General features: G+C 49.4%; 3 protein-coding genes across 4 annotated transcripts in view; 1 reads left to right on the forward strand and 2 right to left on the reverse strand.

The window, feature by feature from the left end:
• Nucleotides 1-6,955, forward strand: part of COPA (COPI coat complex subunit alpha) — a 47,411-nt gene extending 40,456 nt beyond the window's left edge. The window contains exons 30-34 of one of the 2 annotated variants that reach the window (XR_007245946.1): nt 666-776; nt 2,419-2,580; nt 3,984-4,178; nt 6,234-6,442; nt 6,557-6,955. Coding sequence is in view for 1 of the 2 variants with exons in the window: in XM_048513278.1 (XP_048369235.1) it covers nt 666-776; nt 2,419-2,580; nt 3,984-4,178; nt 6,234-6,293 (528 nt within the window). In the remaining variant the exon portion in view is untranslated. Of the gene's footprint in view, nt 1-665; nt 777-2,418; nt 2,581-3,983; nt 4,179-6,233 lie in introns of both variants that reach the window. The other variant, XM_048513278.1, reaches the window with a different exon arrangement.
• Nucleotides 6,956-17,646, reverse strand: TMEM179B (transmembrane protein 179B). Its single transcript, XM_048513316.1, has 5 exons — nt 17,520-17,646; nt 12,132-12,316; nt 11,912-12,046; nt 9,876-9,954; nt 6,956-8,197 (listed from the first exon to the last, which is right to left on the reverse strand). Exons 1-5 carry the CDS (start codon nt 17,616-17,618, stop codon nt 8,039-8,041), a joined length of 657 nt encoding a protein of 218 aa, XP_048369273.1. The 5' UTR covers nt 17,619-17,646; the 3' UTR covers nt 6,956-8,038.
• Nucleotides 17,647-22,279: 4,633 nt separating this feature from the next.
• The window catches only part of TAF6L (TATA-box binding protein associated factor 6 like), a 34,261-nt gene continuing 30,113 nt past the window's right edge, over nt 22,280-26,427 (reverse strand). Inside the window, exon 11 of the mRNA XM_048504344.1 lies at nt 22,280-24,873. Within this exon, the coding sequence (XP_048360301.1) occupies nt 24,082-24,873 (792 nt within the window). The 3' untranslated portion in view covers nt 22,280-24,081. The remainder of the gene's footprint in view (nt 24,874-26,427) is intronic.

Raw genomic sequence — 26,427 nt, forward strand, 5'->3', positions numbered from 1 at the left:
GAAATGTGTTTTTTTTTTACTGTTATTATAGTGCCGGGGGGGGGGGGGGGTTAGATTTAGGAGGGTTTTTTCTTCTATTTTTTTCTGTATATGTTGTTTACATATGTAAAATAAAAATTTAAAAATCCAAATCCCTCATGAAAACTTGAAGAAGAAGAGTTGGATTTATATCCCCCCTTTCTTTCCTGTAAGGAGACTCAAAGGGGCTTACAAACGCCTTCCCCCCTCACAACAAACACCCTGTGAGGTAGGTGGGGCTGAGAGAGCTCAGAAGAACTGTGACTAGTCCAAGGTCACCCAGCTGGCATTTGTTGGAGTGCACAGGCTAGCTAATCTGAATTCCCCTGATGAGCCTCCACAGCTCAGGCAGCAGAGTGCGGAATCAAACCCAGTTCCTCCAGATTAGAGTACACCTGCTCTTAACCACTACACCACTTGCTGGGCGATCTTGGGACAGTCACAGAAACAAGCCTCATCACCCTCACTGCACTGATGCGAGGATAAAATGGATAAGGGGAGAATGTTGTAGGCCGCTTTGTGTATTCACTGAGGAGAAAAAGGGGTGTGAGCCATCTCTCTCGTCATAAGGACTACAAATTTGCTTTAGCAATTTACCATCTCTCACAAATCTGACCTTTTGTTGCTGCTGTTCCTGTTAATTGCAGGCCCAGCAGCTGATAGCCATCTGCCGAGAATACATTGTGGGGCTGTCGATGGAAATCGAGAGGAAGAAACTGCCCAAGGAGACGCTGGAGCAGCAGAAGCGCATCTGTGAGGTGAGCCATTATCCTCTAGGATCCTTGAACCATCGAGTTGGAAGGAGCCAGATAGGCCACCTAGCCCAATCCCCTGCTCAAAGGAGGATCACTTTGAAGCATCTTGTGACCAGTGTTTGTCCAGCTGCTGCTTCAAGACTGACAGTGAGGGGGAGCTCACCACCTCCACCTCCCATGGGTTTTCCTTCACTCTATTACTAGGAGTCAGGAACTTGAATTACATCACTTCCTGTACCGTCCTCCGCCTCCCTCTCTCTCCAGTTACGTTCTGACCACATAGTAGAGACAGACAACACTCAAAGAAAATAACAGTGCAAACCACTATGCTGCAATAACACTGCAATAACTAGATAACGACTTGAACTACATAACGGTAACCTAACATACTAATTCTTAGTGTCTGGTTTGATACCCGGAACTGCACAATTTGGAAGACTGATCAAGGGAGGGTCGAGATGCCCGCCACCTATCAGGAGAAAGTCCCTTCACGGTAAGTGCCCAATGGACCATTCTCCTGTAGGTGGGGGGCATCTCGGATGGGACCTTCCAAAGCAGTGTCCCTCCTGCCCTCGGGTGGGAATTCAGTCCTCCTTGGCTAGGTCCAGTATCCTGGTACCAAATTCCTTCTGAGATGCTGCCCAGGAATCCAGCCTGTAATGTTTAACAAAAGAGGAAGCACCTCCCACAGCAGCCAATTCCACTGCTGAACTACTCCTATTGCAAAAAGTTTTTTCCTAATTTCCTGCTGGTACCTTTCCACTTGTAGGCCCATGATTGCGAGTCCTATCCCCTGCTGCCAATAGGAACAGCTCCCTGGCCTCCTCTGAGTGACAGCTGTTCACATATTTAGAAAGAGCAATCATGTCCCTCCTCAATCTCCTCTCCTCCGGACGAAACATTCCCAAGTCCCTCAGCCTTTCCTTCTAGGACTCGGTCTCCAGGTTTCCGATGATCCCCGTTGCTCTCCCCTGCATTCGCTCCAGTCTGTTCACATCCTTTTTGAAGTGACATGTAACCTCTTGGCCCAGCCGCAAAGGATTGGGGGGGGGGGGGGGGCTGAGTCTAGATTTAGATCTTTAGTAACTGACTGAAAGGGGCGAAGGGGAATTCTGTTGATTCTCTAGTTTCATTTTGTCCCTTTGTGGCCCATGGACATGAGCATGCACTGGTCTCCTCAGGCAGCATTGAGCCGACTCATTCTTGCGTTACCAAGTTTTCAAGATCTCGAATCTCAGTGGTTCACCAAACATGTGCCATACTTACAAAGCAGTTAAAATGTGGGTCAGGTGATGGGTTGTTGCTTTAAGAGCATTGGTGAACCAGCCCAAAGGCCATCCAGTCTGATATCCCTTGCCAAAACTCCTGCAGTCAGCAGGTGGCCTCCAAGTAATTGGCCAGTGGTTCATGTGTAGGACTACGGATTACCTTCTTCCTTCTTCTGCACAAAGGGACCTGGGACAGCTGGGATTGCAGCACCAATGACAGACTGATAATAGCCCGTGGGACCCCCAAGTCCCCCACCTCGTTCCAAGTGTTTGACTCGGGAGAAATCCTTGTGAGCGCCTCCTTTCTCTATGGTGCAACTCGCCAGTCCAAAGTAAACTCCTCCCTGGAATCGTGTTCCTTTTATTTCCCTTGACAGATGGCCGCCTATTTTACGCACTCCAACCTGCAACCCGTCCACATGATCCTGGTCCTGCGGACCGCCCTGAACCTCTTCTTCAAGCTCAAGAACTTCAAGACAGCAGCCACCTTCGCCCGCCGACTTCTGGAGCTTGGTCCCAAGCCTGAGGTAGCACAGCAGGTGAGCATCCAAGGGAAGAGAACGATGCTTAGAGCACTGCCTGAAAACCCTCTTGCTATGAAGAAGAGTTTAGATGTATATTCCCCCTTTCTCTCCTGTAAGGAGTCTCAAAGGGGCTTACAGACTCCTTTCCCTTCCCCCCTTACAGCAAACACCCTGTGAGGTGGGTGGGGCTGAGAGAGTGCCAAAGAACTGTGATTAGCCCAAGGTCACCCAGCTGGCATGTGTTGGAGTGTACAAGCTAATCTGGTTCACCAGATAAGCCTCCACAGCTCAAGTGGCAGAGCGGGGCGTCAAACCCAGTTCTCCAGATTAGAGTGCACCTGCTGTTAACCACTACACCAGACTGGCTCTCAAGGTGGTAGCTGAAGATGAGAGGGTGGTAGCTGAAGATGTAGGAATCCCATTCGTGACAGTGGAGCATTCTGCCATCAAACGTATCAAGAAATCCATTCAGGGAGATTGAGAAATAGGGCGCCAAGTGCAAGCAGGGCCAGCTTCAAGGCATTTTGCTTCCCTAAGCGTCCTCCTCTGCCATCATAACCAGAGCGTATTGCCTAGCAGACTCTCACCGAACCTGCCTCAGGCCTGGCATGAGCAGCATAGATCTGGGAGACATGGGCCCATGCCCTGCACATCACCTCCTGCTGCGCCACTGCCCTGTGCCAGTTTGACAGCCTGCTTGGGCAGTGGACCACCCTTGGGAACACCAGCCTGCAGTGCAAGCTGCAGTCTTCACCCCCGGGCAAGCCTGCGTTAGCTTGGAGCAGAGGTCTGCAACCTGCGGCTCTCCAGATGTTCATGGACTACAATTCCCTATTGGCCATGCTGGCAGGGGTTGATGGGAATTGTAGTCCATGGACATCCGGAGAGCCGCAGGTTGCAGACCCCTGGCTTGGAGGATAAGGTCTCATCTAGCATTCTTTGCAACCAGTCTCCACAGCCAGCAGGACAGCCAAAGGAAGCGCTTTGCACCATCACGAGCAGATGGCTTTTACCAGAGTCTTTTAGCTGCAGTAGGTAAAATGGAGCTTCCTTATTCAGAGGCAGATTGTGCTTCTGACAGTTGCGGGGAGACGTCTCTCACTTTCTTCAGGTTCCTACACAGGAGAAAGAATCTCAATAGTCGATCATGTTATGTCAGGTTCTGTGTTCCCGAACTGGAAATCCTCACAAAAACTCCAGACAGAGACAAACAGACTCCAGATGGAGGGAACAGAGACCAAAAAGCAAAGAGGGTGTTATCTCGTTTGAATCTGTGGGAGGCAGAGCAGACAGCCTTGTTCCCGCCATCAGTGCAAAAGAGTTCAAGGAACAACCCACCTTCCAACTTATTCACATCTCACCTGTCCTGTCCTCCTTCCCTGCAGTTGCTCAGTTTCCCTTTTCTTCTCTCTTCCCAGACCCGCAAAATCCTAACCGCTTGCGAGAAGAACCCCACGGATGCCTACCAGCTCAACTACGACATGCACAACCCCTTTGATATATGTGCCATCTCCTACCGGCCCATCTACCGGGGCAAACCAGTGGAGAAGTGCCCACTGAGCGGGGCTTGCTACTGTCCCGAGTTCCGTGGTCAAATTTGCAGAGTCACAACCGTAAGTACCATCTGGACCCTCCTCCTCGAAGCAGCTCTCACCCTTGGTAAAGGAAGAGAAGAGTTTGGATTTATATCCGCCCTTTCTCTCCTGTAAGGAGACTCAAAGGGGCTTACAATCTCCTTTTCCTTCCCCCCTCCCCCAATAACAAACACCCTGCGAGGTGGGTGGGGCTGAGAGTGCTCTGAAGAACTGTGACTAGCCCAAGGTCATCCAGCTGGCATGTGTCGGAGTGCACAAGCTAATCTGGTTCCCCAGATAAGCCTCCACAGCTCAAGTGGCAGAGCCGGGAATCAAACCCAGTTCTCCAGATTAGAGTGCACCTGCTCTTAACCACTATACCATGTTGCCCACTTGGCATTCCATCTCGTGGCATCTATGAACCCCAGCCAAAGAGGATGCCCATGTGGTGTGACTTGACAAGGTGTTTCAAGAGTGTCTGCAGAGGCAGGAAATAGAAGTGAGCTGTGTCACTTCCCTGGAGTTGGGGACACCATTTCTGATGAGCTGTTTTCGCAGTGAGATCCATTCCCTGCAAGGACTCGTTCCATCTGCAGGAGGGAAAATATTTATTTTGAATGTATACCCCGCTTTACTCCCCAGTGGTGACCCAAAGTAGCTGCTAACACTGTTCTTCCTTCAATCATGCCATTTTGGAACCCATGCAGTCCTGTCATTCAGGACTCTTAATGCCTCGTTCAGCTGTCTTGTCCGGTATCAGGTTTTAGCCTCTTATTACGAGATGTTAGTGAGGAAGGTGAGACCCGAGTCCTGCTTTGCAGCGGAGCAGTTTTGAGTGGCCCCTCAGCAATTCTCCAGGCTGAGCGTGTTTATGGAAGGAGCAATGATGTAGAAGCCAACGCTGCTGCTCTTGAAATGCAGAGGCACCTCGATTCTCCAAAGCACGCCACTGTCTGGGATTACCCATCGTATTCTCCCATCTGGCATCATCTGTGCTGGTGTTGCTGAATTGGGTAGGAATTGAGAAAGATCTGCAGAACCTGCCCAGTTTCCCTCCTTCAGTTTTCATACTGATTTCAGTGGAGGAAATCACTTTTGAGAGCCAGCGTGGTGTAGTGCTGGGGAACCTGGGGCTAGTCACAGTTCTTCAGCACTCTCTCAGCCCCACCTGCCTCACAAGGTGTCTGTTGTGGGGAGAGGAAGAGAAAGGAACTTGAGTCTCCTTACAGGAGAGAAAGGTGGGGTATAAATCCAAACACTGCTGCTGCTTCTCCCTCTGCCTGAGTTTTTGCTTCAGCATTGGAAGTAGACTCAGTGCCTCCAGAGCCAGCATGACTGACTGTGGGGAGCCAATTCCTAGATTGCCACTTTTGGGGAGGGGCTCAAAGCAGCAAGTTTGGGACTCTAGTTTGGAGAGACGTCTGAGGGGGGATATGATTGAAGTCTATAAAATTGTGCATTTTCTCTCTCACAATACTAAAAGCAGGGGGTATACATTGAAAATGCTGGGTGGGGGGGGGAGAATTAGGACTAATAAAAGGAAACATTTCTTTACGCAAAGCATGATTGGTGTTTGGAATATGCTGCCACAGGAGGTGGTGATGGCCACTAACCTGGATAGCTTTAAAAGGGGCTCGGACAGATTTATGGAGAAGTCGATCTATGGCTACCAATCTTGATCCTCCTTGATCTCAGATTGCAAATGCCTTAGCAGACCAGGTGCTCAGGAGCAGCAGCAGCAGCAGAAGGCCATTGCTTTCACATTCTGCATGCGAGATCCCAAAGGCAACTGGTGGGCCACTGCAAGTAGCAGAGTGCTGGACTAGATGGACTCTGGTCTGATCCAGCAGGCTCGTTCTTATGTACTTACGTTCTTAAGTGACCAGGGCGTGTTCTTAGCGCTTCCAAGCTCAACACAAATTACTGGGGAAAATTTTACTTTTGTCCAGTATCCAGAAGAGGAGGGCAGGCTGTATCCCCAGATTAAGAGACGCATTATTTGATGCCAGATTCATTTGTGCAATAAGGGACCCTCTCCCCCAGGTTTGAAACTCCTAAGGAGTGCTCTAACGTCAGTCCCTTTTGCTCACGTAGGTAACGGAGATTGGCAAAGACGTCATTGGCTTGAGAATCAGCCCTCTGCAGTTCCGCTGAAGTGATGTTTTTGACTTGAGGAGCTGTCATCGCTTTTCTTTAAGTTCTTCCCCGTAGCTGATGTTAATTTTTTTGTATTTCCATCTCTACTACCGTACTCTCTCCCAAAGCCCTGATGATCCCCCCCCCCACACACACACATTGCTCTAGTGCAGGGGACTGCAACCTGTGGCTCTCCAGATGTCCATGGACTACAAATTCCATCAGCCCCTGCCAGCATGGCAGGGGCTGATGTGAATTGTAGTCCATGGACATCTGGAGAGCCACAGGTTGCAGACCCCTGTTCTAGTGGAGCAGTTCAGTGGCAAACCTGAGTGTTAGTGTCGTGGAGTTTCAGATCAGTAGCAGGACTGGAGGTCTGATCAGAACCTGGTCAAGGTCTCCACTTCCTCATCCACCCATTCTGCCCATTAGTTCTAAAAGAATAAATAATATGCGGCCAGAAACCCACACTGCTCAGAGATCGGAACTGGAATCGCAACACGACTTCGGAGGGCTTTCGAGAACAGGAACCCACAGAAGACTGTCTTATAAAAAGAGGCCTTTTGCGCATTGTGCTGGAGCAAAATATCGAAATGTCTCAAAACGTCTATGCGTTTATGCAACCCTCCTCCTTTTTCTGTATCTCTTCATCACACTTAATAAAGTGACATTAGACCAAATGAGGAAAAAGAGTCTCTTGTATTACTTTAAATGCAGAGGCATCCTTGTCGACAAGAAATAAAGTAGGCAGAACGTTAGCAGTGTCACATTGGCAGGACCAGTTTCCTTCCTGGATTCAGAGAAACTGGCCATGGAGTAGAGAAAAGTTTACCTGATAAGGCCACGCCTTAATACCTGAAGTCTGAATTTCCAATAGAGGAGGGTGGCCATGCTGGGAAATAAGAGGTTGCACTAAATTAATGCGGGTTAAATCCAGCAGGGCCGTTCTTTCATGTTGGTGATGTGGATCCTGGGCTTTCTGCAAGGAGAACCCACAACGGTAGGATTACTTGGGGCAGAGGCGTAGCTCCAAGGGGACAGGGGGGCGCAACGCACCAGGCATGCACCCCTGTGGGAGCGTGGTGTGGCTTTCCGGGGCGGGTGGAAGACGGTTCCACAGCTTGGAGGCACTTTTCCCCCCTTGCTACGCCTCTGACTTGGGGCTTACTTCCAGGAGAGGTGGTTCCTGCAGGCTGCTGTCAGGGTATGAAGCTAGAGGATCAGCCTAAGCCCATGGTGGTGAACCTATGGCACTCCAGATGTTCTGGATGGAACTGTAGTCCATGATGATGGGAACCTGTAGTCCAGGTTGATGGGAATTGTAGTCCATGAACATCTGGAGTGCCATAGGTTCGCCACCATGGCTTGAGACACACTCCCATCTTTCAAGTCCTGTTGGACTGCGCTGCTTTATACAGTGGAAACTGGTCGTTTTCTGTGGAATCTCAGCGTGACGATGAAGGTGATACGGAGACAGAAAGGTTATGACAGAAAAGAAGCAGGGTTGGAACATGCCGAGGGCTGCTCCATCTGTTCCCCTCCCCTCCCCATTTCTTTCTGGCAGACTTAAAGTCCCAGAACTTCTGGATGAAGGACATACTGTCCACCGACAATCAGCAGATGTTCCCCTTTAACACACTTAGGAAGAAAAACAACCAGTTCCTTCCCACTGTGCAGCAAAACATAAGGTGGAGAAGAGGATTCCTGAGTCGGCCCATGCACCAGAGCAGTAATGGTTTCCAGGGGTGCCCAGTTCTCCTTCATCAAGGCATGGGTGATGCATCCCCAACGATGGGTGTTCTCTCGCTGTTCCGTGTCAGATCTCTTTGCAGTGACAGCCGGGAAGAGGTTTTGCTCACGCACTCAACGAACAAGCGCAGCAGCAACATGCACCAGAAAAAGAAGTTCACCCAAGCAGCTGCCTGAAGACAGAAAGGGGAGATCAGCTGGAGAAGGCATAGTGTCGTAGACCATAGGTGTCAAACTCAGACCTTCCAGGTGTTCATGGACTATGTTTCCCATTAGCCCATGCCAACAGGGCCAATTGGCCATGCTAGCAGGGGCTGCTGAGAATGGTAGTCCATGAACATCTGGAGGGCCTGAGTTTGACACCTATGGTGTAGACCAGGGGTGTCAAACTTGTGGTGCTCCAGATGTTCATGAACTACAATTCCCATCAGTCCCTCCCAACATGAGCATTGGCTATACTGGCAAGGGCTGATGGGAATTGTGGATATCATGAAGCCTATCCCTAGAAGAAGAACGCGGTTGTTTGACAACTCATGAAGTATAGAACAGTCATCCCCTCCCCCTTATCCCCAGCATGTGTATCCTCAGGGGTTATGAGTCAAGTGCCAGGACAGGGAAAAATTCTCCACATTTTAGCCCAGTTTAGTCCCCATGTTTCCATAGGAAAGGGGTCTCCAACTTTTTGGAATTATAATTGTTCCATTCACATTGCAAGCTGTCTTGAGTTTCCCAAGGTAGAAAGGCAGCTAATAAATGCTTTAAATTTTAGCTGCTTAGTACTGTGAAGAAACAGCTAACATTCTTATGAGGGAGGTCATGCTTGTGGGTTGGCATCTTTACTCCCAGATTTCAGGAGCAATTTCTTCCGGCCTCAGCTTCTCAAGGAAACGGCAGCCCAAAAGAGTCCGTCCCACAAAGGTGCCAACATCTTGTGTTGGATTTTAATAGATATAAACTGCTTAGGATATAAACTGCTTATTTTGGCTAAAAAGTAGGGGAGAAACCTAATGATGACAGTCTACAAATTGTCATGAGGGGGAGGGTGTTAGTGGACAACGAACTAGGTCAGTGATGGTGAACCTTTTCGAGGCCGAGTGCCCAAATTGCAACCCAAAACCCACTTATTTATTGCAAAGTGCCAACACAGCAATTTAACCTGAATACTGAGGTTTTAGTTTAGAAAAAACGGTTGACTCCGAGGCACATGTTACTCGGGAGTAAGCTTGATGAAGCAATCGTGCGATGCTTCGAATGGGTGAATCATGACCCTAGGAGGGTTTACTCAGAAGGAAGCCCCATTGCCAGCAACCGAGCTTACTCCTGGGTAAAGGATCATGCCCAGGTTAGGGGTGTGTGTGGGGGTGATTTTTCGCCCCCCCCCCCACATGATGAACTCTGCATGCGTGCCCACAGAAAGGGCTCTGAGTGCCACCTCTGGCACCTGTGCCATAGGTTTGCCATCACTGAACTAGGTTATGGCTAGTAATATTGCTCCCTTCAGCCGGTGGTTGTTTACCAGCCAGGTAAGTAGGGCGTGGGGGGCACCCAGAGCAGCCATTCCCCCACCCACCCACACGCCTCTGCTACAATACCATAATCATGTACAACCAGGTTTCCCAGAATGGTGCTTGCCAGTGTTTCCCTTGGCATCTGCAGAGCTTTTTCAGACAATGTGTGGGACTACTGTCAGGCAGGGCTTGTTATTGGCTGTCCTTATTCATATGACAGGATTATCTGTGGCTGCAAACATGATTCTTTCCATGGCCCAGTAAGATTTCAGCACCATTCGGAGACAAGTCAAAGCATTAACGTGAGTGGAAACAAGCAGACCAAACCTGAAGCATCGCTCACCTCAGCCGTGTAGAGATTGTCGTAGAACTTTTCGGCATGGTACTGGGGGACCCAGGGTCGATGCTGGGCTTCTTGGCAGCTAGGTATGAGTCAAGAAGGGCAGAGTCAGAGGCATTCAACCCACACTGAACCTTTCCAAGTTGGTTTTAAAGGGGGATTAATCCCTAGCTGTTTCCTAAGCGTGCCACAGACAAACCTCTGTGTAGGACCATATCACTGAGGGATCTACAGACCCCTGTCTTCTGTTGCTTTATGAAGGAAAGGGGCCTTGACCCTGGAGTATCTCACTTAGAAGGAGTTTGGATTTATACCCTGTTTTTCTTAACCAAAAGAACTCTCGAAGTGGCTACAAACTCCTTGTCAGAACATGTGTAAATGTTTAGATGAGCAAAATCTAAATGACAGCTGGACCCTCCTTCTAACAGGTGCCGTGTGCAGATTAGTACCAAGTGCACAGCTTGTACCGTGTGCAAACCTGATAAGGTGAGGGCACCTGATTGGTACCACTTTTGTATATAGTTAGCACAGACAGCAGTGTGATGTGTGCCTACAAACACCTACAAGCACTTTGTTAGTAGCAATAAATAGAACTGCACTGGTGACTGTGTGTCTATCAGTTCTTGTCTACATTGCATCCTACAAGGTGGTCTACTCTGAGTAAATCCGCTGCTTCAACACTCCTTTCCTTCCTCCCCCTCTCAACAGGCACCTTGTGAGGCAGGTGGGGCTGTGAGAGTTCAGAGAGAACGGTGGCTGGCCCAAGGTCACCCAGCAGGCTTCATGTGGAGGAGCCTGGAAACAAACCCAATTCACCAGATTAGAGCCCACCACTCATGTGGAGGAGTGGGGATTCAAACCCAGTTTTCCAGATTAGAGTTCACTGTTCTTTCAGTGCAGGTTGCACAATCAATCTAAGCCACTTAGTTTAAATTTTAAAAAACCCTCACAAAGCTTTTGGTGAAGACAGAAATCCTTGCATAGCCTCAGCTGCCTTGCTTATATATGAGGAAGCCTCAATGGACAAGCAGTTGCTGAACAGCAGAGACCTTGACTAGGGCCATAGAGTTGGGAGGAATCTTGAAGGCCATCTAACATACACAGAGAGAGAGAGAGAGCTTTCAATGCTGTAATACAGGACTGCATCCCTGACCATCCAAGTCTCTGCCCAAAGACAACCAGTGAGCGAGAGGAGGGGCCATTGCCTCCTGCAGCTGGCTGCTCCAGTTCTGAACTGTTTCTTTGCCACTTCCACCCATCGGTTCCAGCCGCATCCTCCAGAACAAAAGAGAGCCCTTATCTTCCACATATTGGCCCTTCAGTTGTTGGAAGACTGCGACGGTTTCTTCTCCAGGCCAAAAACGCTCAGCTCTTTCGGCCCTTCCTCTCAGATCTTGATTTCCAGATGACCTCTGGCCATTTTGGTCACCTTCATTGAGACTCCCTTCCAGTTGTTCAACGGCTTTATGAAAATATGGAGCCCAAAACTGGCCATGGTATTCCTGACGAGGGCTGACAGCTGGCAGTGCAGGATGGAACTGCTACTTATTATCATCCAGATGCAATCAGAGCTTTCATTATCAAAAGTTCATACGCTGGAGACCAGCATGCTGTAGTGGTTAAGAGCAGGTGGATTCTCATCTGGAGAACCGGGTTTGATTCCCCACTCCTCCACCTGAGCAGAGGCTTGTCTGGTGAACCAGATGTGTTTCCTCACTCCTACATTCCTGCTGGTGATCTTGGGCTAACCACAGTTCTCTCAGGACTCTCTCAGCCCCACCTACCTCACAAGGTGTCTGTTGTGGGGAGAGGAAGGGAACGCAGCTTGTAAGCCACCTTGGGTCTCCTTACAGGAGAGAAAAGTGGCATATAAATTCGAACTCTTCTTATTCTTGTCGGTCTCTAAGGTACTACTGGATTTGAATCTAGCTCTTCTACCAAGCTACCCTCCCAATCCTATTAAGCCGATTTAGTGCCAGGTTTGATTCTCCTACTCTGTGAGAAGGGATGAGTTCTATTTTCTTGACACTCCCACCTACCTTGGTGCAGCTGCAGACTTCAGAATAGACCCACAGAGGGCATCCATCCCGACTCGGAGGATGCAGGCCGAGATGAGCAAGAAGAAGAGGACCACGGCCACCAGTGCCAACGACCCCCTGAGCCAGACACGTTCCCTAATGTGGGACAGAGAACAGAGATGGTCAGGAGCAAGAAATAAGGGCTGGCTCTCTAATTTTGCCCATAGGCCTTCCTACTCACGGTTCTCCTTCGCCAAAGCAACCGGTGTAGATGCCGTAGAGAAGAGCCAAGAAGCAGAAAATGGCTGCTAGTGTAGAAATGGCCGTGACGAAGTAGCAGAGGGAGACGGGGCTGGAACTGGTGAGATTCAATGTCCCATTATAAACCACAGACCCATACAAGATACACTGGCCACCAAATTCTCCCTGGGGGGAAACAAAAAGTTAGGGATATATGAAGACATAATTTTACTTTACTTTTTTTTTTTTGCATTTTTTTGCCATTGTGGAGGTTAGCACCAAAAGCAGGGGTGTCCAACTTTGGTGCTTCAGATGTTAATGGACTACAATTCCCATCAGCCCCTGCTGGCAGGGGCTGATAGGAATTGTTGGACACCCCTGACCTAGTTACCAGCTACCTCCAGAATGACAACTCATCTCCAGACTACATCAGTTCCTCTGGAAGAAAACGCTGCTTTGGAGGAGGGTGGACTCTGTCGCATTGTACCCCACTGATGCACCTGTCCTCCCTAGGCTCCACCCCCAAACCTCCAGGAGTTTCCCAACTTGCAGGTGGCAACTCACAGGTGGCCGGGGGTGGGGCGGGGGGACACCTGGAAGCCCGATTAGCCACCCTATTTCTGACTCATTTACTCTGCACTGGGCAGAGCCGCCCTTGTCCCACAGTGATATCAGCTACGTCTTGCAAAACGGGATCGATTTCTGTTTTGCTCTGTAACCGGCTGGTGTTTCCTTGTTCCCTCCCATTCTTCTTTTTCCTTCACATTTTCTGTCTCCTTCTTAGGCTTTGATGAGGACTGAACCCCAAGTGTTTTCTGGAGGGACTTTGCACTCCTACAGAGGGGCTCAGTGGAACTGAACCGCTACCTGTAAGGAGCAGCCATTTCCACAAGCCGCTGTGAAAATGCAAAGTCGGTAGAGAAAAAAAGCTTGGGTTTAGCTGCTGTTGCCTTTTAAAGCCTTAATGAACAACCAAAGAAATCAAAGTGGTGCCAGGCCATGAACCAACATTTAGAAAGCTACCAGGCATATAAATGGTCATATCCTCCCTTTTACAGGTTTACAAATGATAGTGGAGTCAGAAATGAATTATTCCATTTCTGATCTTACTGTTTAATAAAGGTGAAATTATGTCTTATTTCTTTATAAGTTAGATAGGAACAAGTTGTATTAGGTAGAAAATAGGAATTGCAGGTGTATCTTGTATTCGTATCTGCACGGAACCTCCTTTGCTCCAAGGCGAGGGAATCCACCCCTGCTCCACCTGGGCATGTCCCTTTCATTTGCAAAAACCATGGATGGACGTTTGACAAAAGGGACCCCGGAAGAAGCACATCCATCTGCCTTAATCCCACCAGCAGGCAGATAAGGGTGCCATTAGGTTTAGTTTCCTGGCCCCAAGCACCCAAAGGACTCTTTTGTGTTTTTCCCACCTGTGCCTACATCATAGCCTCGCCCTGCTTCTGCCGCGAAATTCGAGAAGGGACTGCCCTCTGGACTCTCTAATTGGTTCCTATGTATTTGTGAATGAATGATTGTAGGTTGTCCTGTACCCTCCCGGATTCCCGGGCGGTAGACTGGGTATAAAAGTTGTTGTAAAGCTGCTAGGCAGCCACAGTTGCCGTGGTGTGGAGGTGCTGAGACGTAGGTCAGCATCTCAATAAACTCATTTTTATTCTCACTATTCTTGCTGTGTCGGGTCCTGTTTCTGTTCCTCTGCGCTGCTGAGAGCTGGCGAATCTGGGAGAATAAAAGTTACCCAGGCAGCGCAGCAACACAACCTGTTTTTAGGAGTCTTAGAACTTTTTGTCTGTGACTGATGATGTTGCTATTAGGGTTTCCAACCTCCCGTTGCAATTATGTCCCTGAATTGACTGTTCTGTAAGTAGAATCTACGGCACTGTGTGTCAAGTGCAGTCAAGTCCCTTCCAACTTATAGCGACCCCATGAATCAATATCCTCTAAAACATCTAAATGATAACAACCTTTTGGACACACACTTTAATGCAGCGAGGGGGTTTATGTGTGTCAGCGAAGCTGGGAGCAATAGTGAAGTGAGTCTAGACTCTATCAAGAGGCTTCGCTCCTAGCAGAGTCACTCAAGATGGGATGGTCTTAGCCGAAACACCAGACTTAGGCCCCTCCCGCACATGCAGAATAATTCACTTTCAATCCACTTTCACAACTGCTTGCAAACAGATTTTGCTATTCCCAACAGTAAAATCCAGCAGCTGCAAAGTGGATTGAAAGTGCATTATTCTGCATGTACGGAAGGGGCCTAAAATGGGACCACCCCCTTCAGGGATTGATGGACACATCAGCAGAAGAAAACAGACAGCTCCAATGGCAATGGGGACAGAGGAATCCCTGAAGGCCTGCTACTGGTCTGGGCAGCAGCAGTAATGGAAGGTGACGGAGGATCTTTCATAGACAATAGCAAGGACACCACAGGTAACCCTAGGTAGTACTTAGAAGGCAACGGTAAACCACTTCTGACCAACCCTCACCTCAAAAACCCTATGGCATTTAACTCAATTGAAGTTCCTCCTCTCCCCAAACATCACCTTCCCCAAGCTCCACCCACTCAGGATTTTCCCAACCTGGATTTGGGAGTCCTACAGTTATCAAGAAACCCTACCCTCCCTTGCATGCCACCCCTCCCTCTCCCTCCACTAGGGTGGGTAGGTCATGTCCAGATGCCGAGTCCCTCCCCTCTCTTGCATACCACCCCTCCCTCCCTTTCCCTTGCATGCCACCCCTCCCTCCCCCCTTGTTATGTGGAGTTATGTTTTATTGACTTGTTTAAATATTTTATACATACTTATATTTTACATGAGCCCTTCGGGGGAGAGGCAGTATATAAAATAAATAAATAAATATGATGATGATGATGATAAAATATAGTTGTTTTGTTTAAAAAGTAATAAATGTCCTTAAATTTTTCTTTTTGTAATTAAATTTTTTAGCAAGTGAATGCATTTAATTCCGTTAAGTTTATTGCAGGGAGGGGAGATGAATGATCAGTACGGAAGTTTGAACCTGAATTTTGCTTTCATACTATTGGCAGTTCCAGGTGGGGGAAGAATGTCGGCTTTTTGAAAAAACGGTTCCAACCACAACATAAAGCCGCAGTTATCTCCTCTGCTTTCCTCTGTATCCTTTTGGCTGCTCGCCCTAATTGTTACTTTGTTTAGGTTCCGTTGTAATTTAATGCTGAATCTACCCCCAAGGAGGCCTTTAATTCTCGCAAGCATCTTTCATCCTCGTGGTGTTTCTGAACTTGGTACCTGTGAAGGACAGAAGCCGCTGCAATAAACTCCTGTCTGGCTAGTATATTTTTATCTCACCCTTCTTCCAAGCAACTCACAGCAAGATCTGTGGTCTTAACTCGTTCTGAAAACCAATCCTGTGAGGTAGGCTAGCCTGTGAGTGTGCAACCTAACCCAGCAGAGAAGGGAAAACAACTCGGTTCTTCCAAATGCCAAGTCCAGCCAGTGGGATGTAGTGGTTAAGAGCAGGTGGGTTTTAATTTGGAGAGCTGGGTTTGATTCCCCACTCCTCCACATAAGCAGTGAACTCTACTCTTGTGAACCAAGTTTGATTCCTCCAGTCTACATGAAGCCTGCTGGGTGACCTTGGGCCACTCACAGTTCTCTCCGAACTCTCTCAGCCTCACCTACCTCACAAGGTGCCTGTTGTGGGGAGAGGAAGGGAAAGAGTTTGTAGCCGTTCTGAGACTCCTTGCAGTTGAGAAAAGAAGGATATAAATCCAAACTCCTCTTCTCTTACCAGGAGACCCCAACCCTTTTGAGCTTGATGGCACCTTTGAAATACTGATACAATGTCGTGGGCACAGACACAGAAATAAATGGCTCCTTCAGCTCTGAGAGTGTGGTGTAGTGATGCACTCTAATCTGGAGGAACCGGGTTTGATTCTCCGCTCTGCCACATGAGCTGAGGAGGCTTATCTGGGGAACCAGATTAGCCTGTGAACTCCAACACATGCCAGCTGGGTGACCTTGGGCTAGTCACTGTTCTTCAGAGCACTCTCAACCCCACCCACCTCGCATGGTATCTGTTGCGGGGAGGGGAAGGGAAAGGAGATTGTCAGGCCCTTTGAGTCTCCTTACAGGAGAGAAAGGGGGATACAAACCCAACTCTTCTCCTTCTCTGCTTCAGTCACACTGTGCCAATCCTTGTGGGGAGGCAGCAGGTGTTGCCAAACCAACACTTTTAAACATCCGCACAGCCAATCAGGAACCTTGTGGGGCAAAAGACCGCTTTCTAAAAACACTTGGTGGGCGCCAGAGACGGAGTCATTGGCACGATGGGCCCTGCAATTGGAACTCTGCTTTAACCACTACTCCTGACCGCTCCAGGTGCCAATAGAACAGAGAGCAGAAGCCAGGCGTGGGGGTGAGGTGGGGAGTAAACAGAGAAAGTGTTTCCTGCCAGGGCACTCAAGAGCGTGGCCGCTCATGCAAACGGGAAGGAAGCAGCAACGGCCAAGGCCTTGCCAAACTCCCCCGGGAGCCCTCAGCTGACTAGCATTATGTGCAACGCGCCAACTCACATGACCCGGCCCCTCTGCAGAAGGGGCGCGAGCAGGAGCCTGTTCGCTTCCACTGGTTTTGCAAGGGACGGACAGAGCTGGCTTCTCAAGTCCTCCGAAGCGCTTCAAGCTTTCCGGACTCTCTCTTGGTTGCACGGGAGGGGAAGGCGCTGCCCGCCGAGCGCCGCGGGGTTTTGTCACCTTCGAAACTGTTTGGAGCGTAAAAGCGCAACTGGGAACGGCGCCGGAGAAACTTCCCGCCGGGCCGAAACTTTCCCACCCGGGCACGGCGCGGTCCCGTGCAACCCCCGGCTCCGGTTTTTATTTATATTTATTTATTTATATTTTAGATTTATAGGCCGCCTCTTCCCCGAAGGGCTTGTTTTTGCAATGGGATTTTTAAAAATTAAATTTAAAATTCAAAGTCTGTGGTCAGGAGTCCCACCCTCTGAGGCTCCCTTCCTCCCTCCCTTCCTTCCCACAGCAGAGAAAGGTTTGGGGGTCGCCCGGTGGGCGGAACGGAGAACGGCGCTCCTGTTTTGTTTTTCCCAAGGAAGGTTGGGGATCAGTGGGACTGAAACGCCCTCTGCACGCGCTCAGGAGCCGCTGTCATAAACGAGGGCTGGACGGCTCCCCCGGAGCCAAGCAGCTGCTCTGGGGCACCCGCTTTTCCTTCCACTCCAGGGCCATGCCGCGCGCCCTGCTGCTTCCCTCGTTTGCACGCAAAAGCACTCTGCACATGTTCGCTGCCGCGGTCCCAACCGGGGCGCGGCCGAGGGGGCTACACCTGAGTGCCCTCCGCCCAGGTGCGCCTCTTTCCTGCGGCTGCCGACCTACCTGGGCGACGGTGAGGGCCGAGGCGCAGATGATCCCGCACAGGAAGGCTGCGGCGTGCAGGGCCAGCTCCAGCAGCAGCAGCCCCGGCAGCTGCGCCATCTTCCAGCCCAGAAGCCAGGAAGGGCCGCCGAGCTGGCCGTCCCCGCCCCGTCGGACTGGGAGGAGGTGCCGGCGGTAAGACGACAGGCAGGCAGCAGTCCAACAGGGGTAGCTTTCCCTCGCAGCCTTGGGGCGCCTTCCTTTCACGCAGCTATGACTTTAAATGTTCTTTAGTCAGTTGTGAGGAGTTGGCTCTTTGGGACGGTAGTGCGAGGTAGTGGTTAGAGCATATGCCTTCGTTTTGGTTTTAAACTTTTTTGTTTATACCTTCCCTTTTCTGCCCTATAGGGGAGACTTACATAATACACTCCTCACAGCAATTCTGTGAGGTAGGTTTGGTTCCCCTCCATTTTTTTCCTCCTATTAGGTGGGTTAGGCTGAGAGTGTGGTACTGGCCCAAAGTCACCCGGCACATTTCCATGGCACGGTGGAGAGTGGAACTCGGCTCTCCCAGATCCTGGTCCAACAGTCTAAGAGCGCTACACCATGCTGGATCTTAGAACCTGGAAGATCTGAGTTTAAATTGCCAGCGAGCCACACAGCTCGCTGGTGACTTGGAATCAAGTCACTCATGCTAAGCCTAACCTACCTCTCAGGGTTGTTGTGAAAGTAACCTGGAGAGAGAACCCAGCACAGAGGCCTGACCTCCTTGGCAGAAGGATGTAGTTCATTTTACCACCCCTTTTTCCTGCATGCATAAATCAGGGGCTGTGTGTAAAGTTGGACGCTGTATAATCTACCGCAGAAAGGCAGATTATGAATAAATAAGAGTGACGCACATTGAGACAAAACATCTAGATTTCCCATAGGCAAGCGACTGACCAGCAAGACAATGCTAGGGACATAATAGCTCAGTGAAAATGTCTACTAATGCACTGGGCTATCTGTGATACTGTCTTAACTGTGGACATCTTACATGGACTTGAAGATTGGGCCACACAGAAGGCATAGTGAATGAATTGGGACATTTTGCAAATCCTTCACGCATCTGGTCAAAAGCTCATCTTATTCTATTTACTAGGGCTTACTCTCAAGGTAATGTCACTAGACTGCAGCCTTATATTGTAGTGGTTACAAGCGTTCGACTAGTATCTGGGAGGCCTTGGTTTGAATCTCCCTGCATGTGATGGAAGCTCATTGGCTGACCTTGAACCAGTCACATTCTCTCAGCCTAATCTACCTTACAGGGTTGATGTAAGGGAGAAGAGAATGTTGTAAGCCACTTTGACTTACTCTTGGGGACAAAGGCAGGGTGCAAATGAATAAAATAAAAATATTTTGCCCTCATTCTGTAATATTTAGATACCAGACAATGAAGAGCCAGCCATGAAAACATCTATCTTGTCCTGCATTGGGGAAGTTGATGTTAGGAAAATAAGGTTGCGGATTGGCCACTTGTGATGGGTACAAGGCACCTCTCTTTTGAATGCATTAAATGCATTTAAATGATGAATGGGATGGTGAAAGCAACTGAGAGAAAATATGCTGCCTCTTGTATCACACCAGAACTCAGGAACGCCCAATGAAATTTAAAGGAAATAAAATATTTCTTCACATAAAGCAGAATGAACAAATGGAACTCATAGCCACTAGATAGCCCTCGTACCTTCGGAACCACATTACCCCATATGTCCCGGTCCGACCTCTGCGTTCGGCAGAGGCCAATTTACTGGAGGTCCCTGGCCCCTCAATGATGCGGCTGGCCTCCACTCGGGCCAGGGCCTTTACGGCTCTGGCGCCGGCCTGGTGGAACACTCTCCCTCCAGCTGTCTGGGCCCTGCGGGCCCTTGGGGATTTCCGCAGGGCCTGTAAGACTGAGTTGTTCCACCGGGCCTTTGGAGAGACCAGCTGCTGAGAGTGCCCCTCCCCTCTGCTCCATATGGGTCCCTAACATCATCGGGACCCACTGCCTTCCCCCCTCATTTTCTTGGGAGGGTTTAAGTAAGGGTTTTGTGGGACGCTGTGTTAGGAAATAACTGCTGTTTTTAACTGTATTTATGATAATAGTATTATGATGATTTTATATAGGATGCTTTTATGTTATACACCGCCCTGAGCCCTCCGAGGATAGGGCGGGATATCAAATAAATAAATAAATAAATAATAGATGTACAGTAAGAGGCAATTGTCATGATGACTTTAGAAGGGGACTGAACAAATCCAGGCAAAAGGACTGTCAGCAGCTGTGACACATGATAGCAACCTCCAAGTTCAGAGACAGTCTGGTTTTGAATAGCCATTTTGGGGTGGCCATTATGTCCTTATACAGGTCATTTATTTTACAAAACTTAAATCATGTCTGTCTGCCTTCATAAAGGCCACCTAGGCAGCTAACAAGTTAAAACATACACAATAAAATCACATTAAAAACCCATTAAAACCACCAAAAATGCATTGTTAAAACAATTAAAACCAGAACCAAAACACACACACATATCCCCCCCCCCCCCAAAAAAAAAAACCCAATTAAAACCCTGGGCAGGAGGGAGGGATCACCGAGGGAATGCAAAGCAAAATAAAACATGAGATAAATTCAAGGTGGACAGTCAGGTCAATCAGCCATGGTGGCAAAATAGATCCTCCATATCAAGTAGCAGTATATCTGAGAATGAAAAATAATCAACAGCATGCCTCACTGGGAACGCTAGCACTCTTCTGGGCTGCAGATTCTCCTTCTAGCAATAGTCAGCCATACTTAGGGCGAACAGCAAGAAAGGCAGATGTGGTGTTAGTTCAGTAACTAAGCAAGTCATATTTTGTGGAAGTTGTTGGTTCAAATCTCTCTTGTTCCACTTTCTCTTCTGTTCCCCCATTCCAACTTGGGGATAATAACAGTGATCTTCACAGTATTGATATCTGAGAAGGTAGAAGGGAAGGCCTTCAAAGACTGAAAGCACTATTTAAATGGCAAGTCCTGAATATTTTGCCCTGCTCTTTTGCCCCGCCTCATCTCAAACACCTGCCCTATTGTGGGATCAAGAGCCCTGCTTGGCCGTTTCCGCACAGCACAATTATACTGGGTTACATTCGGTATCTTACAATCCGGGTCTATTTTATCCCGGTTTCTCCCTTCGTGTGGCTGCTCGTTTCTGTGAAGGAATCAAGTGAAGACCAGTAAGAAATACTCCAGTTTGTTTCGCACGAGCCCAAGTGTTTTGCATTTATACCGCATGTGTATTTAAGAATGCGTAAACATCCCAGATGTCCCATGTTCTGATTGACTGTTGTTTTGGGGTGGCAGCCTGAATGAACATCTCCGCCCTGCCTTTTGAATTGCTGGCGCCCACCTTTACACCTGCTTTACACATCACATCACATCCTCATATTTTTGTGGAAATGAGAGACACCCCGCCCCCCGCGATATGCCCACTAACATTCAGCCCAAAGTGCACATCTCCCTAGCCCAGGGGTAGGGAACCTTTAACACTCAAAGAGCCATTTGGACCCGTTTTCCACGGGAAAAGAAAACACTTGGAGCCGCAAATAATTTTTGACATTTAAAATAAAGATAACACTGTATATATTGGGTTTTGACCTTTTTTACTCTCCCACTCATTCTGAGAAAGCGCATGGATCGCCCGCCCTGCCTGCCTGCTAGAAGCGGGCACAGAGATGAAGACCAGCGGCTTAGCAACCTTGCCCACCCGGCCCGCCGGGAAAGCGCCCACCCATTTCGAGCGGAGGTGGGCGAGAGGAAAAGCCTGTGAGCAGCGCAGCCCATGACCCGCAGCGGAGGCACTTAGTGCGCTCCCGCCCTGCTGCCTGCAGGAGGGTGGGGCAAAAGGAGGTAACCGGTGGCACCACGGGACCTGCGCTGTCAGCTGGGAAAGCGCCGCCCTGTCCCAATGGGGAGGCGGGCGAGAGGAGAGGCACGATGGCGCAGCCCAGCCTTATTTACCCAGCGGGCAGTTGGATGCGCCGCACCCTGCTGCCTGCAAGGGCAGGCAAGGATGAAGCCGGCAGCTCGGCTCATGGAGCCGCAGTGCAAGGACAGAAGAGCCGCATGCGGCTCTCGAGCCGCAGGTTCCCTACCCCTGCCCTAGCCAGTACATGTACAAAAAAGAAAATGGGGACATTTTGGGACTCCATTCCTGATTAACCCAGGCGAAATGGCACCCGGTCGATACCATGAGCAGAAAACGTGTTTGGGGGAGCGTTTTGGGAAGGGGAGGCTGCAACAGTTGGTGGATCAACAGAGTTGAAAACTGACATGACATCAGGTGGGGAGATCAGGTAGATGGGCAGGAAAAATAAACTGGTTCTGCTCCCATGATGTTTGCACAGAAGTGGGTTCATATGGGATTTTTGAAAAGAATCAGCAAATTGGCGATTTTTGAAAATCCCGGGATGAGGGAAATATCGCAGGACAAACCTGCTTTAGGACCAGGAACCGAATGAACTTCTTGGCCAAATCAGGATATTTTCATTGCTCAACCTGGGATATTTGGACTGTGCAGAAACAACTGTTTTGAAGCAGGAAAGGCTGGTTTTAGTTCTCTGCCCACAAAGCAGGCGTGGGGAGGGGTGTTAGAGGTTTTACCTGGTGCTACTGGGAATGGTCAGGTGGGGAAAGAAAGGCAACAGCTTCAGAGCTGGGGGCAGCAAACAATTGAAGGTGGATAAGAAATATTTTTTAATTAAATTGCTCCCAGTGAACAAAATAAAAAGAGAATATTTTTATTAAAGGCTCCTAGCCCTGTTGAAATATGCAGCCTGCTAGCCTCCCCTCCGACAATCAACTTCTAACTTCTTTGCATCCTTGGCCCACCTCCGTTTACTAAGGAATTCAACAGGTTCCCAAAATTAACAAACATCTCAGGCTTAGACCTGGCTTTACAGGACAATTCCAGGAACTGAAAATCAGGCTTTACCCAGGGCATGTAAAGATGAGGTTTTTGGCAGGTGGGGAGGGAATGCATGCAGGGCAACCTGTGAGCAAGGTCTTAAATGGTTAAAGAAACCCTGCAAGACTGAAAAGAGCCAAAAAAAAAAAAAGAAACGGTTCACCTGCTCTGGCAACAAACAGTGTCAGAAGATGAGCACCAGAAAGAAAAAAAAACAACAAAAAACCAATGCGGAATTCCTCCCCAGTTTTCATGGGAGTGCCTTCAAACTCCGAAAGGGCACGTTCAGACAAACAAATGCCCGAAGGGTCTATAGTTGGAAGGAATCTCACAAAAAACGTCAGCTCGAAGGAATCAAGAAAACCAGTTTCTTGATACTGAAAGGAGCACATTAGGGATCCATCCTATGTTAACAACTCTCTGTAGATAGAAAAGCAGCACAGTGAGAATGGTGATACCTGCCAACCCTGGCTGCCTTGCTAGCTTTCTATTTACAGGCAGTTTTAGTGTGCTGAAAGCTGTTAGATTCCTCTACCTGCAGGCTGTAGTTCACTCTACCACCCCTTTTTGCTTGCTGGAGTAAAGATTGACACTGTAAATCCATCTGAGTCTCAAAGCCCCATCCAAAGCAGGGAGTGGCAAGCCAGTGGATTTGCCCTTCCTGAGTGGTGATCCCACTGGCGTGGAGGGGTGATCCCACTGGCGTGCAGCCACTGTTGCTACTCCCCCACACCAGCGCTGAAACGTGGCGCTGACTGCTGTCCCAGCATCCTTACCACTGGTGTAGTGGGGGTGGGCTGGAGCTGAACTTTAGTCAACTCCCTTCTGGCCTTTGCCAGCGGGCCACAGTCAACACTTAAGCCAGCCTTTTGGCTGGGGTAAGTCTGTTGCGGCCCAGTGAGGCTCCATGGTAGCAAGGAGGCTTTTTGGCTTCCCCACGTCCCCAGGAAGCCTCTTTGGGGGCGGGGGGGTGGGTGTGGCGGCTAGGTGCAGCCATGGCACCGCAGGCAGGCAGGCGCCCAGCTCATGGATGGGGTGCAAGTCAGAAAGGCAGACTATAAATAAGCGATGCAAATTGTGGCAAAATATCTTGATTTCCCATAGGCACACGACTAACCAGCAAAGAGAGTCAGGAATGTAGTGGGCAGTTTGATGCTGAAAGGAGAACTTTTGGGTTTGGGAGTCACAGGTAACCGACACTTGGGATATTAGCATCAGTGGAGGTACCTGTGTTCAGTAAACCAATAAATAAGGAAGAAGGCAAAGGACTGGTAGTGGGTCAAGCCACCTCTATGATCCCCATCCCCCCCCAATAAAGTTTATGTTAAACAGTTTAGCTGGAGGTGGGTAGTGCAGAATCCCACCTGGCATGTTTGAAGGGGCTTGGAAAAGGAGTTTGGATGTCCCTTGGAAGAAGAAGCCAACATTACTTTGGAATTCCAGAACAGGAGATGCAGCGCTAATAACACAGAATCCCTCAAAATCCCCGGGAACAGATGCCACAGTACTGCCTTGTGGGTGATTGTGGCGAGATCACGGCATGACAGTGCACGATCAAGACCAAATTCAGTGCCTGCGGTAGTCTCTTGGTTCAGAGGTGCGCGCACACAGGATACTCCTCAAAGAGGCAGGTACAGCGAATACTCGGAGTGGGCCCACTTCTTCACAGGCTTGGTGGTCCTGCCGATCATGGGCAGCTTCTGGGCGTAACGGGACACGGGACTGGGCCCGTGGTGCTGGAGAAAACAGGTCTGGAAGAGGCGGCCCTGGCACCGTCTCTCCACCTGGCGCCCGGCAATCACAAAACTGAAACGAGGAGCTCCTTGCGGGGAGAAGCGGCACTTCTGGAAGACTTCCCGGATGCCGGGCCGGTGCCCCTGCTGGCGGGAGGCGCTCCGGGACCGGGCCAGGCTGGCTGAACGGTGCAAGGCTGGCCGGCTGGTTGCAAAATCTCCTCGAGGGCTCTCCTCCTCCTGAGGGCTGACGGTGGCGTTCGCGGTCAGCTGGGGCATCTTTCGAACTGCGTCCCCTGTCCCAAAGGCTGGCTGTTCTTTCTTAGTGTCCACCACCTTGGGAGCGCTCGTGGGCACAAGTTCTGTGGGACACAGCCCGGAGCCCGTGCCAAAGCGGGTGGCCAAGCTGTCCCCAAAGAAATAGTACAGTTCCTGGTAAATCTCGTTCAGAGAGACGGCAGGCGGGTTGGCAGAGATGCCCACGCCCGCCTGGGGGCCTCCGCTACCCAGCTGCAACAGGTGGCTGGCGATGCCAAAGCCGAACTCCACTTGGGGGTCTTGGAGGGGGCTGAGCCAGGGATAGCCTTCCCGTGCCCGTCCCTCCCCACCTGCACCCTCTGCCTGGACCGGTGCTGAAACAGCCTGTGCCTTCATCTTCAACAGACGCTCCACAGCTACCTGGAGAGGGAGCAGAGACAAAATTTAATGGGAGGTTTATTGGCAGACAGCAGAACTGCAAGCAGAAATTTGAGTTGCCTCAGGTGAGTCAGACGTTTTTCCAGGCGACCAGGCAGGGAGTAAGGAATCAATAACTGCCCATATGCATGTATTCTCAGTTGTGGTCCCCACATTATGGAATGGGCTATCTGATGAGGTTCACGCTCCTGGCATTCTGCAAACTATGCAAAAATGAATTATTCAGGAGGGCTTTTCTACACGGCTAATAGGGAAGTCAGTTTCAAGCTTATTGTTCTAGGGCAGTGTTTCCCAACCTTTTCGAGGTCAGGGTACCCTTGACCTCACTCTTCATATCTCACGGTACCCCTGCCATCCCCCCACCTTCCCCTCCCAATGCCCCTGCTAGCCACCCCCTTCCCTTCCGAGGGTGAAGGGATGCACTGGGGTGGGGGGAGTGGCTGCTGACCTTGCGGCAGGCCCTGCCCCTGGGCCAGCTCCATGTCTTTGCTGGCAGTGGCGGGAGACACCACAAAAATGAGGGGGGCTGCGGTACCCCTGGGACATGATCACGGCATCCCAGGGTACCACGGAACCCTGGTTGGGAACGGCTGTTCTAGGGTGTTGTGGGTTTTCCGGATTGTATGGCCGTGTTCCAGTAGTATTTTCTCCTGATGTTTCACCTGCATCTGTGGCTTTAGATCCTCTGAAGATGCCAGCCACAGATGCAAGTGAAAAGTCAGGAGAAAATACTATTGGAACACTGACCGCTATCAGGAAACCTAACCCTGAAATCGAATTACAGCCGTGAAAGTCTTCGATTATTGCTCTGTTTGCTTTGTTTCAGCTCTCAGATATCTGCAACCCAAAGCGTGTTGCACTGTCTCATCCTGTTGACCATGCCGCCTTGCACTGTGTAATCTAACCTTGAGTCTCAATGAAAAATGTGGGCGTAAACTAAAAAGTAGGCAGTCAAATGTACAGGGATTTAATCAGGCCATTAATAGGTCAGAGATGACGTACACAGGTTAAGTTAACGAGAACTTCTTACTGAAAATATAGTCACAAATATAGTCACAAATAAATGATTAAATAAGAACCAGCAAGCATGTCAAATTTTTGAATATGAAAAACTTTTAAAAATTAAATATTGTGGTGGTTCTTGTCAATCCGTACGTAAGAGTTATGGGCCCTTAACTCAAATCTTTTGATTTGCTAATATGTTGAGACCCAATGGTTACAGGGGAATCAACAATCCCGCATGGGACAGAGAACAGAGATGCTCTTTAACGAAGTTCAGTTTCCACAGGCTATAGGTACATTCCTGGCTGTCACTGGAATCTGGCTGCAAACAGAGGACTGGTTCAAGCAGCTAAGAATGCTGGGTAGAATTACGAAGTAGTCACAAATTCTGAGTGAGAATAATAATGACTTCTTTTCAGTTAGGTGGTCACAAGATTATGGAAAGATACAGGGCAGACCTGCAATGGGTGTTAACTCTGCTTTGCATGCTATTAGTACATTAATCACATGAGAAGCTTAAATCAGTTAGCTAAA

This window comes from Sphaerodactylus townsendi, linkage group LG01 (assembly GCF_021028975.2).
Source record: "Sphaerodactylus townsendi isolate TG3544 linkage group LG01, MPM_Stown_v2.3, whole genome shotgun sequence".
Lineage (NCBI taxonomy): Eukaryota > Metazoa > Chordata > Lepidosauria > Squamata > Sphaerodactylidae > Sphaerodactylus > Sphaerodactylus townsendi.